General features: G+C 40.3%; 1 protein-coding gene across 1 annotated transcript in view; it reads left to right on the top strand.

The window, feature by feature from the left end:
• Nucleotides 1-13021, top strand: part of chchd3a (coiled-coil-helix-coiled-coil-helix domain containing 3a) — an 86859-nt gene that overhangs the window by 49960 nt on the left and 23878 nt on the right. Inside the window, 2 exon segments of the mRNA XM_022195670.2 lie at nt 3046-3060; nt 5618-5701. Coding sequence (XP_022051362.2) covers nt 3046-3060; nt 5618-5701 — 99 coding nt within the window.

The raw sequence follows: 13021 nt of genomic DNA, 5'->3' as shown, positions 1-13021 counted from the left end.
TAGGGCGTGCTTTTAAACCTGTGCTTCAGGGTACATTCACCCAGCACTGTCATTTAAGCTTAGGTTCAACTCCCTTCTCATCATGAAGTGCAGGCAGTTTTAGCTTTTCTGTAACACTGGCCACCAAAAAGCACTTTAGACTTGTAAGGAGACACAATGGAGACAATTGTCTCACCGCAGCAATAAGGCTTGCTAATGTTGGGTTGTGCTGAAAGTCACAACTTGACCATGGTGTTGCATTGCTGAGTATTTTAGAAATGTGATAAATGGTGTGCTTTGGGGTTTTCTTTACCTTCTGCTACGTGTATGTAATAGAAGTTGGCAATCTGGCCACAAAGTCATATTATTTAGATTTTTGGGGGGGCAGAATCCTCCTCACTTGAATAATCAAACTCATGTGATTATTTAAAGCCTGTCACTACATTCTAAGGGTAAAGACCCACTCATACATCTCTGTGTCCTGGTTGATATTTAGGTTGTTGATCCATCCGCTGCTATTTTTCTTCCATCAGGCTGTCTTCTGTTTACAAATTAAGTTCCACTTCCAAGGTGCTTAGTGCGTTCAGTGAGCTTCGCCCTGATTGTGTCACAACCAATCTCGCTTTTGCTTAGTTCATGTGGAGTGGGAAAATTTGGACAGCGCTGTTATTTATTTATCTTGTAACGCAATCTGTACGATCCTGTGAAAAGCAGGTCAAATGCCAGATTAAGATCGCCCACCATCTTAATTTTCCAGCCCTGGCCTGCAGGTGTTTGCCTGTGCTGCAAGGTTTCTATCTTGTGTGTGCGGTAGACGAGCTTGAAGCATCCTCTTGACTTTGAAACTTGCCCCACTCATCTCATGCGAGGACAGCCGCTCTCCGAGACTCCTCACCACTCCTCATCACAATGCATAGAGCATGCGTCTTTGCCTGCAGTGTGTTGAGTAGCCAAAGACAGCTGGTTATCAGTGTAGTCGAGATTGGATGGGGTCAGGCAATTTTTTCCCTCAATGCATTGTATTCTCTTCGTACTTGCCTCTTTCTGTATTATTTAAAGAAATGCCTCAAGGTTCTGCCTATGTAGCTGTTTTCCTCATAGGATGAAAGTCCTCTGTAGTACTGTTGTGCATATGTGTGTTTTTTTTAGTTTGAAAATAGCATATGCAACCTCGCATTGTGCATACATACACACGTGGACAAAATTGTTGGTACCCCTCAGTTAAAGAAGGAAAAACCCACAATTCTCACTGAAATCACTTGAAACTCACAAAAGTAACAATAAATAAAAATTTACTGAAAATTAAATAATCAAAATCAGCCATCACTTTTGAATTGTTGATTAACATAATTATTTAAAAAAACAAACTAATGAAATAGGGCTGGACAAAAATGATGGTACCCATAACTTAATATTTTGTTGCACAACCTTTTGAGGCAATCACTGCAATTAAACGATTTCTGTATTTGTCAATGAGCGTTCTGCAGCTGTCAACAGGTATTTTGGCCCACTCCTCATGAGCAAACAGCTCCAGTTGTCTCAGGTTTGATGGGTGTCTTCTCCAAATGGCATGTTTCAGCTCCTTCCACATATGTTCAATGGGATTCAGATCTGGGCTCATAGAAGGCCACTTTAGAATAGTCCAACGCTTTTCTCTCTGCCATTCTTGGGTGTTTTTGGCTGTGTGTTTTGGATGGTTGTCCTGTTGGAAGACCCATGACCTGCGACTGAGACCAAGCTTTCTGACACTAGGCAGCACATTTCTCTCCAGAATGCCTTGATAGTCTTCAGATTTCATCGTACCTTGCACACTTTCAAGACACCCTGTGCCAGATGCAGCAAAGCAGCCCCAAAACATTACTGAGCCTCCTCCATGTTTCACCGTAGGGACAGTGTTCTTTTCTTCGTATGCTTGGTTTTTGAGTCTATGAACATAGAGTTGATGTGCCTTACCAAAAAGCTCCAGTTTGGTCTCATCTGTCCAAAGGACATTCTCCCAGAAGCTTTGTGGCTTGTCAACATGCATTTTTGCAAATTCCAGTCTGGCTTTTTTATGAGTTTTTTTCAGCAGTGGTGTCCTCCTTGGTCGTCTCCCATGAAGTCCACTTTGGCTCAAACAACGACGAATGGTGCGATCTGACACTGATGTACCTTGGCCTTGGAGTTCACCTTTAATTTCTTTGGAGGTTGCTCTGGGCTCTTTGGATACAATTCCAACGATCCGTCTCTTCAATTTGTCATCAATTTTCCTCTTGCGGCCACGTCCAGGGAGGTTGGCTACTGTCCCGTGGGTCTTGAACTTCTGAATAATATGAGCCACTGTTGTCACAGGAACTTCAAGCTGTTTAGAGATGGTCTTATAGCCTTTACCTTTAAGATGTTTGTCTATAATTTTTTTTCGGATGTCCTGGGACAATTCTCTCCTTCGCTTTCTGTTGTCCATGTTCAGTGTGGTACACACCTTTTCACCAAACAGCAGGGTGACTTCTTGTCTCCCTTTAAATAGGCAGACTGACTGATTATGAGTTTGGAAACACCTGTGATGTCAATTAAATGACACACCTGAGTTAATCATGTCACTCTGGTCAAATAGTTTTCAATCTTTTATAGAGGTACCATCATTTTTGTCCAGGCCTGTTTCATTAGTTTGTTTTTTTAAATAATTATGTTAATCAACAATTCAAAAGTAATGGCTGTTTTTGATTATTTAATTTTCAATAATTTTTTATTTATTGTTACTTTTGTGAGTTTCAAGTGATTTCAGTGAGAATTGTGGGTTTTTCCTTCTTTAACTGAGGGGTACCAACAATTTTGTCCACGTGTGTACATGCTTCATGGTCGTATGAAGTATGTATGGTGTGTATATGCTTGTGAGGAAGGAGACTGAAAGGATGAAGTGTGAGTATTCAAGCAGAACAGTGTGGTACCCAGTCACCCCGAGACTCTGAATACTAAACCTCTCCAAATGTCACTTTGAAGAAGTTCATGGATGAATCAGTGCCTCTTTACACTTCTTCTCCTTTTCCCTCTCTCTTGTTTTTCTATTTGAATGCTTCTCTTATGCAGGAGATTGGACGCAAGGTAAGTCTAGAGTTCTTTACTTCTTCCTAGAAGCCACAGTTCTCACTCACTCCTTCTGCATAAAGGAGTCAAGAGTTTCTTTTTACTTTCAGCTTCTTTGACATGTTACATTTTTCTTTCCACCAGGCATTTTAGAGGCTTCATATTTTGAAGATCTGCGTTTAAAGTCCTCTTGTTCCAAGTACTTTGTAGCAAAATGCTCTGCTTGGGGCATTAAAATTCATCGCTGTTTGCAGTAGCATAAGTCTGTGTCTTGCTTCCATTTGTGTTTCGTTTATATACTCTTTATTCACTTTTTCAAAAGCGAAAAACGTGATATTTTGTCTTCCTCACATCGAAACTGAATACCCAATCCAGCTTGTCAGTACAACCTAATTAATTACTGTTATCATCTATAGTAATCAATATATATCTATGATTTGACAAGGTCATGGTGAGGAATAAGTTCACAACTAAAAATAGATTGTCCAAATAGGTGGGCTGTCGTTACTATAGTGATTAATCAAAATTTAATCCACAATACTAGTTTGATTTGAGTCACTGGCCCTCAATCCCAGTGTGATTGTGTATTTTTTTTACCCGTCTTAGAGCTGATATATCAGATCTTATCCGTCCTGTATATCACATAGAGCCAGCCGTTCGTTTAGTGAAGGTCACAGTAGAGGGGAGGACAGTGGAAAAAGGTAGGCTGGGTAAATATATATGCCTGACCAGGACGCTTGTTCGCCCTGAGGACTGATTTTATCTCCTTGGCCTGATAGCAGTTTGGCTGAAGACTGAACACAAGAGGACAAAGAAACGCATAGAGTACCTGCCAAAGCGTGACCAATCCCATGCAAATGGACTCACAGGTGTATTGTCTCCACATTAAACAAAATGAGCATGTATGCCCATAAATGCAGAAATTATCTGTATCCTGGTATATGTACTTTTTGCAGATAATTTTTTGGGAAATTTTATCTTAAATGGATAACAGAGCCATTGTTGTCCATCCGTCTACATTCAGTAACCTGTAATGACAAAATGAATCTGTGATTTAAGATTTCTGGAAATGTATTATAAACCCCAAACCAAAATCTCTCATTTACACATGTAGTCAGACCCTTCATTCTGAATTTTGTAGAAGTCCCCTTGCAGCAATAACAGTCAGGTCTTTGTGGGTAAGTCCCTACATGCTTTGGACAACTAATCCTGGACACGTTATCTCATTCTCTCAACCTCCACCAGACTATATGGGAAGCAGCTGTGAATTTCCATCTTTGGGTCTCTCCACCAGAGTCAAATGAGTAATTGAGTCTGAGCTTTGACCCACAGCATGATGATGCCACCACCATGCTTCACCATAGGGGTGGTTTTAGGTGGTGATTAATAGTGAATGGTGTTTGACAGATACAATACTTTTAATTCAGACCTCCTCAGTTAAATTGTGTCCTATCCATCCACAAAATCTTTAAAGTGCTATATGGCTCACTCGAAGGAGGCTGTCATGTGCCTCAGAGCAGCTTCCATTTAGCCATTTAACCATAAAGGCCGGATTGATGAAGTGCTGCCTAGATGGTTGTGCTTCTTCCAAGTTCTCACATCTCTCCAGAGGACTTCTGCAGCTCTGTTAGAATGACCAGTGAGTCCATGGTTTCCTCCCTAACCAAGGCTCTTCTTGCTCTGTTGCTCAGTTTTTCTGGACGGCCAGCTTTATAAAGAGCCTTCGTGGTTCCAGACTTCTGATTATTGAGGGCACTGTGCTTCTGGGAACAGTCGAAGCCTGAGAAAAATGTTTTCTACCTTTTCCCTGATCATTCCTTGCCACAGCTACAAGTAGAAGTCTATAGAGAATTCCTTGGATTTAATGGCGTGGGTTTTGTCCTGATTTGCAGTGTGAATCCTGGGACCTCATACACAGGTGTGTGTGTGACTTTCTAGTGTGTGCTCAGTCAATTCAGTTTGGCACAGGGGAGCTCCATAAAAGTTATAGACACATCTCAAGGATAATTAAAGCAAACAGAAAGCACCTGATCCCAGTTTCGAGTGCACATTAATGGGTCGGAGTACTTTGTAAAGAAGAGATTTCAGCTTTTGATTTTCGCCAAATTTGTAAAAGCCTTTAAAACATGTTTTCGCTTTGTCATTGTGTGTTATTGAATGTAGATTGATGGGCAAAGTGACAGTGTTACCCATTTTAAATTAAATTTACAGCACACTAAACTGTGCAGACAGTGAAGGCGCCTTAATTCTATTTGAATCCACTGTTCACGAGTGACAGCACAATGTCCATGAGGTTTTTTTCCACAGTCTGATGTATATGTACATAGCAGTAAACACAGGTCATGTGTCTGTGTTGTATTATAAAAGTGTCTCTTCTTTATACACACTTGTCTAAACTCTCATGATGGGTCCCTGTGACGTGTATGTATTCTTGAGTGTGTTTGTTATTGTGATCGCTGTTAAAATTGGCAACGGTCCACTGAGCACATAACTAATGGTTTTTCTTCCCTTCTGTGTATGCGTGTGTGTGCTGGATGTGTGTGTGTGCGTGTCTATTTTATTTGTGTGTGTTTAGGCCAAGCAGCTGGAGGCTAGGGAAGCAGATCTAAGGAAGCAGGATGCTTTCTACAGAGAACAGGTGGCCCGGCTCGAAGAGAGGGTAAGACACAGTTTGCGGCATCCACCAACCTGAAAAATGGATTTAATTAATGTAAATGTGTACGGTAACTCACAAACCAGACTCTGCTGGTCACTGCAGAAATCAAGTGATGATATCTGATTACAATAATGATGTATTTACAGCTTTTAGAACCTTTATGCGATCTGAGTTCTTGAAAAACAAACTTAGATGATTTTTTAGATTTGTTTTTCTCTGCAAATCTGCTAACTGTATAACGTAAATCATGCCCACATGACTGGAGGTTGAGCTTACCATTGGACATGCAGGTACGAGAACATTTTAAAAGCCAAAAACCAACCAAAAACATAGACAGGACTTCATGTTTGCTATTTTAAACAACAATACATCACAGTGCAAGGCTGTTTGTCCCAGGCTTAAGGTTTTATAGAATGCTTGTATTATTGAATACTGTAATTATTGACATCAGTGCACAAAGAAATGCACACATCAGCGTACGCATCGAGGCACACGTTCACACGCACCGTTCAGCCGTCATACGCAGTGGGCTCGGTCACCACTGGGCCCAGCTAAAGCAAAGACACATTTATTCTCTCTCTTCATCCCACTGCCCCACTGTTTTTGTTATTATCCTTCAACTTAAACTCTGCAAGCATTCCCCAGTGTGTTGTGTATTGCTGTCCTTCACTCTCTCTTGTTCAATGCCTCCCTGTAATTGTCTCGCTGCCACTTTTTGGCCCTCCGGCTTTCTTTTTTTTCTTTAAATTTCACCCTCAATTCCTTTGCCTGAAGGATAAAGGGTTAAATCTGATTCATCCCTGTGTGTGTCCTTCTGTCCCTGAAAATGACACTACCCTGATGTTCCCTGTCAAACCAGCGTCCCACGGATTGGGACAAGGGTCAGCCACCATGCTTAGCACACTTCAAATGGCAGCTCCATGCTGCTCCCAGTGAGAGATGCCTGCAAGGCAGGGGATGCCCTGTTAAAGTGTGTTTAAAAAGGAGGCCTTCATGTGGCTCTCAAATCATAAGTGTATCTCAGGAAGGATATAATGCTATTTAATGTGCTTAAAATGACACCTTCATGCTGGGAAGGAGTTTTCTCCCCTTTGGAGGGTGCAAAAAGTCAAATGCCCTCTGTAGTGGAAGCTAAATGGAAATTTCACACTGTTGTGAAGATATTTTGGAAGAAGGAAACACTCACACATTGTTTTTCTGGTAGCCTCACATGATCACAAGAATTGTAAAATGCTTTAGTCTTTATGCAAATTGCTCAAATGTGATTTGTTGACTAAAATATTCTGTGTTTTATTTGTGTTTCCTAAAAGAGCATGTGCACATAACATCATAGCAAAATGCTCTAAACAAACTATACTTTTTCCTTTTTTTAACTTGTTTAATACTTTAGTGATCAAACAAACCAGGCAGTTGTAATAATTTACTACTACAGTCTTTATCATTTAAATTTATTAGTGTCTGTAATACACTAGGTGATCTCTAGTATAAAGAAAAAAGATTGCAAATGTGGGTTTTTTTGTGTTTTGTTTGGTAAAGCACCAGTGAATGTGCAAGTAAATCGGTGAATGAAGAAAAGAGAAGAGAGACTACGACAGTAGAGAACCAAGAGAGTAGAAATAATATGAGATGTATGTCAAATTTCTCTCTTTTACCCAACTTCTATTGTAGTATTACGTCACTGGACATTGTAGCTCTACTGTATCACCTAGTATGAGGCCAAAAGTGAGTGCAGATGGTAGAAGCGATGAGTCCCAACTAACACAGGCATTATCGACTCCAGGCACTGGCCATCCATCAGCCATGTTGGCCCCTGGTCAATATTCCTTAGATCAAAGTGTCAACAAATCACCTTCACACCTCAGAGAAAAACAGAAGATTGCAAGTGTGAGAGAGGACAGAGAGGAATGAACAGACAGTACGGGAAGAGATACTGTTTTGAAGCTCAAGGAAAAAACAGAAACTGGAGATTCAACTCCAGAAAAGACAGAAGTGGACACCTGGAGACAAGTTGGAAATTAAAGAGATTAAAGATATCTCAAGAAATGATGATACTGTGACATTTATGGGAGAACAAGAAAAATACGAAAGTAAAAGAAAGAGACGGAGGAGTGGGTAAAAAGATTAATGTCACTGAATGATAAAGAAGAAGAGAGTATGGTGAAAGAAAAGGTTGAAAGACCACTACGATCCATCTGTGACGGATACAAAGGGAAGGCGAGTGTAAGAAACAGGGAGTGTGACTCGCAGGAAGCGTCTGGAAAAAATGAACAATGTTAACACTGATTCAATTATTGATTCATGCAGAGGAATAAAATGATAAATTAGTTTCCAAACCACCTTGTCCACAAAAATTTGCACAGAAAGCACATCATTTCAATTTGCGAATGATTTAATCAGGATTTATGGCCTGTGGAGACGATACACAACAGAAGGAGCAATAGCGTGTGCGTTTTTGTGCGATGGTGTGTGATCTTGCGCTCCTGTGTGTAACTGAGGATCAATGGCGGGCATATTGCATGTTGTCTTGCTGTGTGTCAAGCGGCTTGGGACTCCATAGGGGGTGCCGTTTGTTTGGGTTGTGTTAATAACGCTCCTTTGTCTTGTTCTGGCCGCAGTGCCCCATTTGGCACTAAGTGTAGCCTCTCTTCATTCCCTGTGCTCCTCACCCATCATAAGCCAAAATCGCTTTTGGTGTGTTCTTGTCCTGTGTGCTCACTGCAATTTCTGCTTGCTTAATAGTGTTCAGCCCAGATGAAGGAATTGCATAGAGATATACAGTGAGCACATTTAAAGGGAGATATAGATAACAGCTAAATAAATGATAAGCATTTGCAAACATGTATAGTTGGGCAACATATGCATAATATCCATATCCAGGTGAAATTATTACTGTATGCTGTAAATTAGGAACTTTATTTCATTGTTCTCGTGCTAATCGATGTTTTTCTGTGATAAAATCTGCATCAATATTCACACAAATTAATCTGTCTGCAATGAATTATATGGTTATATGCATGTATTGACTGTGCATGCAATCTGCTTAGACTTAGACAAGAAAGGACACCAAATATACTTTAGTTCCAGCTGGATAAATAGGAAAAAAATGGCTGCTTTTGTCAATTTATAATACACAACAGAAGTAAATGTCAATTAAATGTCAAATTATTTCAAATTACATCAACTCTCACTAATTGTGTTACTTCTGAACAGTAGGGCATTTGTTCTTATTTCCATTTTTAAAAAAAATAAATATCTCCATGCTGTGTAGCTCCTGCCAGAAGTGTGGGAGTTAAACTCAGGTAAACTTTGATTACCAAACAGAAAGCAAACTTGTAGAACTTCAGGGAAGAAAAAGAAAAATAAGCTGCTCAGACTCAATCACATCACATAGATGACCAGTTGCGAGGGATGATATTTTATTGCTGGGCAGTGAGAGCAGTGCACATTTTTCTGACCATTATGTGCTCACTGTAGCTATCAAAGCCCAAATGCTTTTTGGTTGCAAACCCCTTTTTTTTTTCTAGTAAGAAATTAGATTCCACTTTGCTAGCTAAATATTATCTCCCGTCAACTTTTTCCCACTCCCTCCGTCTGCTCTCGGTTCCTCCCTCACCTCAGGATTCCCCCAGCATCTTGTACACCGGCCGAAAGAGGTAGAAGAACCCAAAAGAGAGAGGGATAGAGAGAATATAAGTCTGATATATATTACATGTCTGTTCCAATCCAACATGGCCATTCATCAGAGAGGCTTCCAGTGACAGGCCATCACCAGGCTCCCAGACAGCTCAGCCTGCTGCCTCCGCTGCTGCCGCTCATTGGGGCCACAGCTACCAAATAGCCCCTGAAAACAATATCTATATATTTATTACATTTTCACTCAATACCTGCCTCGCTGTAAAACAATCTCATATTTAACAATCAACTTGCCAATGTTTCTTTTTCTTTTTTTTCTCCCTTCTATGTCTTCTTGCAGCCCTCCCTTCCCACCACATCTGTCTCTATACCACTCCTTTTTCAGCATTTTCTCTTTTTTTGAGTGGTCTTTTTTCCCCCTCCGTGCCTCAATTTCATTTTTTTCAGAAGGGATTTTTCTTCTCTTTTTTTTCTGTCTTTCTTTTCGCCTTGTATATCGATGAAATTGGATTTTTCTGCTCTCCCATGGAGGACAATCACAGCAGCAATTGCCATCTCATAGCAAAGTTCCACAGCACTGTGAAAGGAGGAAATACAGGAGAAAGAGCATTAAAAAAACAGTAATGGCTTCTATCTCTCTATCACTGTCTCTGCCTCTAACTTGCGAGCTTCATCTCTCCCTTTGCCTGTCACCCCAGTCTCCCTCTCTTTCTTAATCTCATGCCCTCTGTCTTTGTATTTCTGAGGACTCGAGCTAAAAGTATTTTCCTGCCTCTAGTTAGTCAGCGTTAGAAATGTTAAAATACGATAGCTGCACTTTCTTGAATTGTAGCAAAAGGGATGTTTTAAGTTGTGGGACTTCTTTCTCTGCCTCACTATGAAGCGATCAGTGTCGTCGCCGCGGCTCTGTTGTGAAAGTGGAGACAGAATAATCCGCAGTGAAGACATGACAGTGTGCTGCAGTGTTAAATTATTGTGTCTGACACTGTTTGCTGTTTTAGCCGCATGATGGGATTCACAGGGATTTAACGGGGAGTCTTTTCAAGGAATGGTGATTTCACAACAACAGGGTGGCACAGCCATTCATAAAAGGAAAAAAAAAACTTGCAGCTGGAACTTTCTGCAAACTAAAATATTTAATACCTGAATATAACTAGTGAAGAGTCGGCTCGTAGGGAGCTGTTCTGTTAAAACAAAGTCACTGAGGTGTTGATATCAGTAATAGTATTTTTTAGTGGATTATATTAAAAGGTGCTTTTATTTTTCTGTTGTAACCTTGTGTAAAAATCGGAATTAGGACAGACTTTTTATTTCATTTAGCCATGAACATGGCAAGTTTGAAATTGGCTAAGCTGTTTATATACCGTATAGTTCCAGCGGGTTGCAAGAGAGGAAATTTAAAGGTTCTTTGTTCAAATGTCAGAACCACTGGAAGCCACTAGAACATCTCTTGAATCTCAGACTAAAACAAAAATGCACATTGACCAAACTTCACCACTCTTTTCATTTTTATTTATAAACTGAGATCCAATGAAAAACAATCTAGCCACAACCATTAGCTCACACTATCACTGTAGAATACTTTAAATGGCTTTAATAAATTGTTGATCTGACTTGTTTCTTCTATTAGCTCATGTCTATTCAACTTCACGTGTGTCTGTTTCCATGGTCTGCTTGAACTGAAGCAAACCAGAGTGTGGAAACAGATGCACAGAAACAGCAGAGCCTTAGAACAGCAGTCGACTCCACATAGACCTAAAATGAAATACATATTTACAATGACTGAAATAAAATGCTTTATTTTTGCATTCTTTGGTTTTGGGGGATTCTGGCTGAACACTGGACTGCTAATTTACTTCTTCGTTACAGTGTGGGAGATCATGACCAGTACAGGTCGGGCCAACAGTTTCAAAGGGAAGGACTCACATGCACTTACATGCACAAGTGAACAGGCTGCCTGCTAAAACAGAAGAGAAAAACTCAGATTACAACACACAGACAGGGATTGACAGGACATGATTTCGTTTTCTTACAAATTCACCATTATTTCACAATATCTTTACCTCGGAAATAGTTGTTTGCTTCTATATTTATGTTCAAAATATTGGTAGAAGGATGCTGAGTTTCCCACTGCCAGGCAGGAAGCCTAGAGGAAGACCAAAGAGGAGGTTCATGCATGTGGTTAAAGACGACATGAAGGTAGTTTGTGTGAGAGAAGAGGATGCAGCAGACAGGGTTAGATGGAGGCAATTGATTCGCTGTGGCGACCCCTGAAGGGAAAAGCCTAAAGGAAAAGAAGATGAAGATTTATGTTCAAAATCTTGCATCTTGCGCCTTTTAAACAACTACAAAATTTAAACTGATCATAGAAAGTTTTATGTTTGAGGAGCTGCACTGATTTCACATTGCTGTTCCTTTGCTAAATGAGTGAAATAAGAAAATGAATACCACTCTCTTTACTGTCTCATGAGAAGCTATTGCTAACAAAGACTGGGGAAAAAGTGAGGAAACGCCATCACTAGCTCTCTCTAAAGGTAGTGGGGCAACTAACAGAGTGTCGACACAAGACCAAAAAAATGTCTGACACACAAAGCGCATTTATTTTTACACAAGTTGACCAACATGCCAGCTTCATGGTGTGTTCAGAAAGAAAGCAAAGCACATTTTTGCCTCAATTTTGACTGACTTTAATATTAACTGTAATATTGCTGGCAAAGGACAGACCAGCAGTTTGTGTGGGAGTGTGTGTTTGTTGCACTCATTCTGACTGATGTCAGAACTGCTGAGAATATACTTCTTTGTGTTACTTTCTTCCTTTTCCTCTTGTCTCTACATGTTGATTAGGTAGAGTTATACAGCCCAGGGATACACTTTCGTTTCTGAACTGCAGAGTGTTTCCTCTTGTAATAGGTTAAGTGATAGGTTGCACTTCTTAATGTAATTATGTCTTTCCACTTTGTATGACTTTATATGCCTACCTCTAAGATTAGCCTTGTCTGAATACACGGTTAAAGGAGTTGGTGGGCAGATTTAATTTTTTTTACTTAAACATGTCCACCACAGAAACTGAAAGTTCTGGTTGTCTTATCAGTACATCTGTTGTGTTCTATATATGAGGACTAAACTCAAAAACAGCTTCCCAGCCTCTTTACTCTCCATGTGCGCAAGCTGCACGGCAGAAGTCTCATTTTCACCAGCTCTGCAGAATGGTAATATTGTCCATGGTGGGGTTTCTCCCCATGTCGGCCCTCCTGCTCAGCAGCAGATAAGAGAAAGAAACCGTCAGTGCAGGGAGCTATTTGTTTTATTCATTAAAAATGCGAAGCTTTTTCTCTAAATTGAGCTGAGCCTATGTTGGGGTACTGCTTCTATCTCCTCCATATCGCTGCAATGCATTAGCAGTAATGACTTAATTTGTCTTTGACACCCCCCACCAGCATTTTGCTTTGCACTAGATGAGCTAAAAACCCAGTGGAAAGCTAGAAGAGTAAATGGGATGTAAATAAACAAAAACTCTGTTTTATTCCAGAGCCGTTAAATACCTGATTGCACAGAGAGGTCATACACTGTACCAGGTTCGTGTAGCTGCACAACGCTGTTCATGCAGTGACTAAGCTTTACTTAAATGGCCGACATTGATCAAAAACGTCTTTCTTTACTCTCGAAGTCAGTTGGGACAACAGCAGGACA

The sequence above is a fragment of the Acanthochromis polyacanthus genome, chromosome 1 (assembly GCF_021347895.1).
Source record: "Acanthochromis polyacanthus isolate Apoly-LR-REF ecotype Palm Island chromosome 1, KAUST_Apoly_ChrSc, whole genome shotgun sequence".
In the NCBI taxonomy this organism is placed as follows: Eukaryota; Metazoa; Chordata; class Actinopteri; family Pomacentridae; genus Acanthochromis; species Acanthochromis polyacanthus.
Note: the sequence above shows the minus strand (reverse complement) of the source record. Positions and strands in the feature narration are given on the sequence as shown.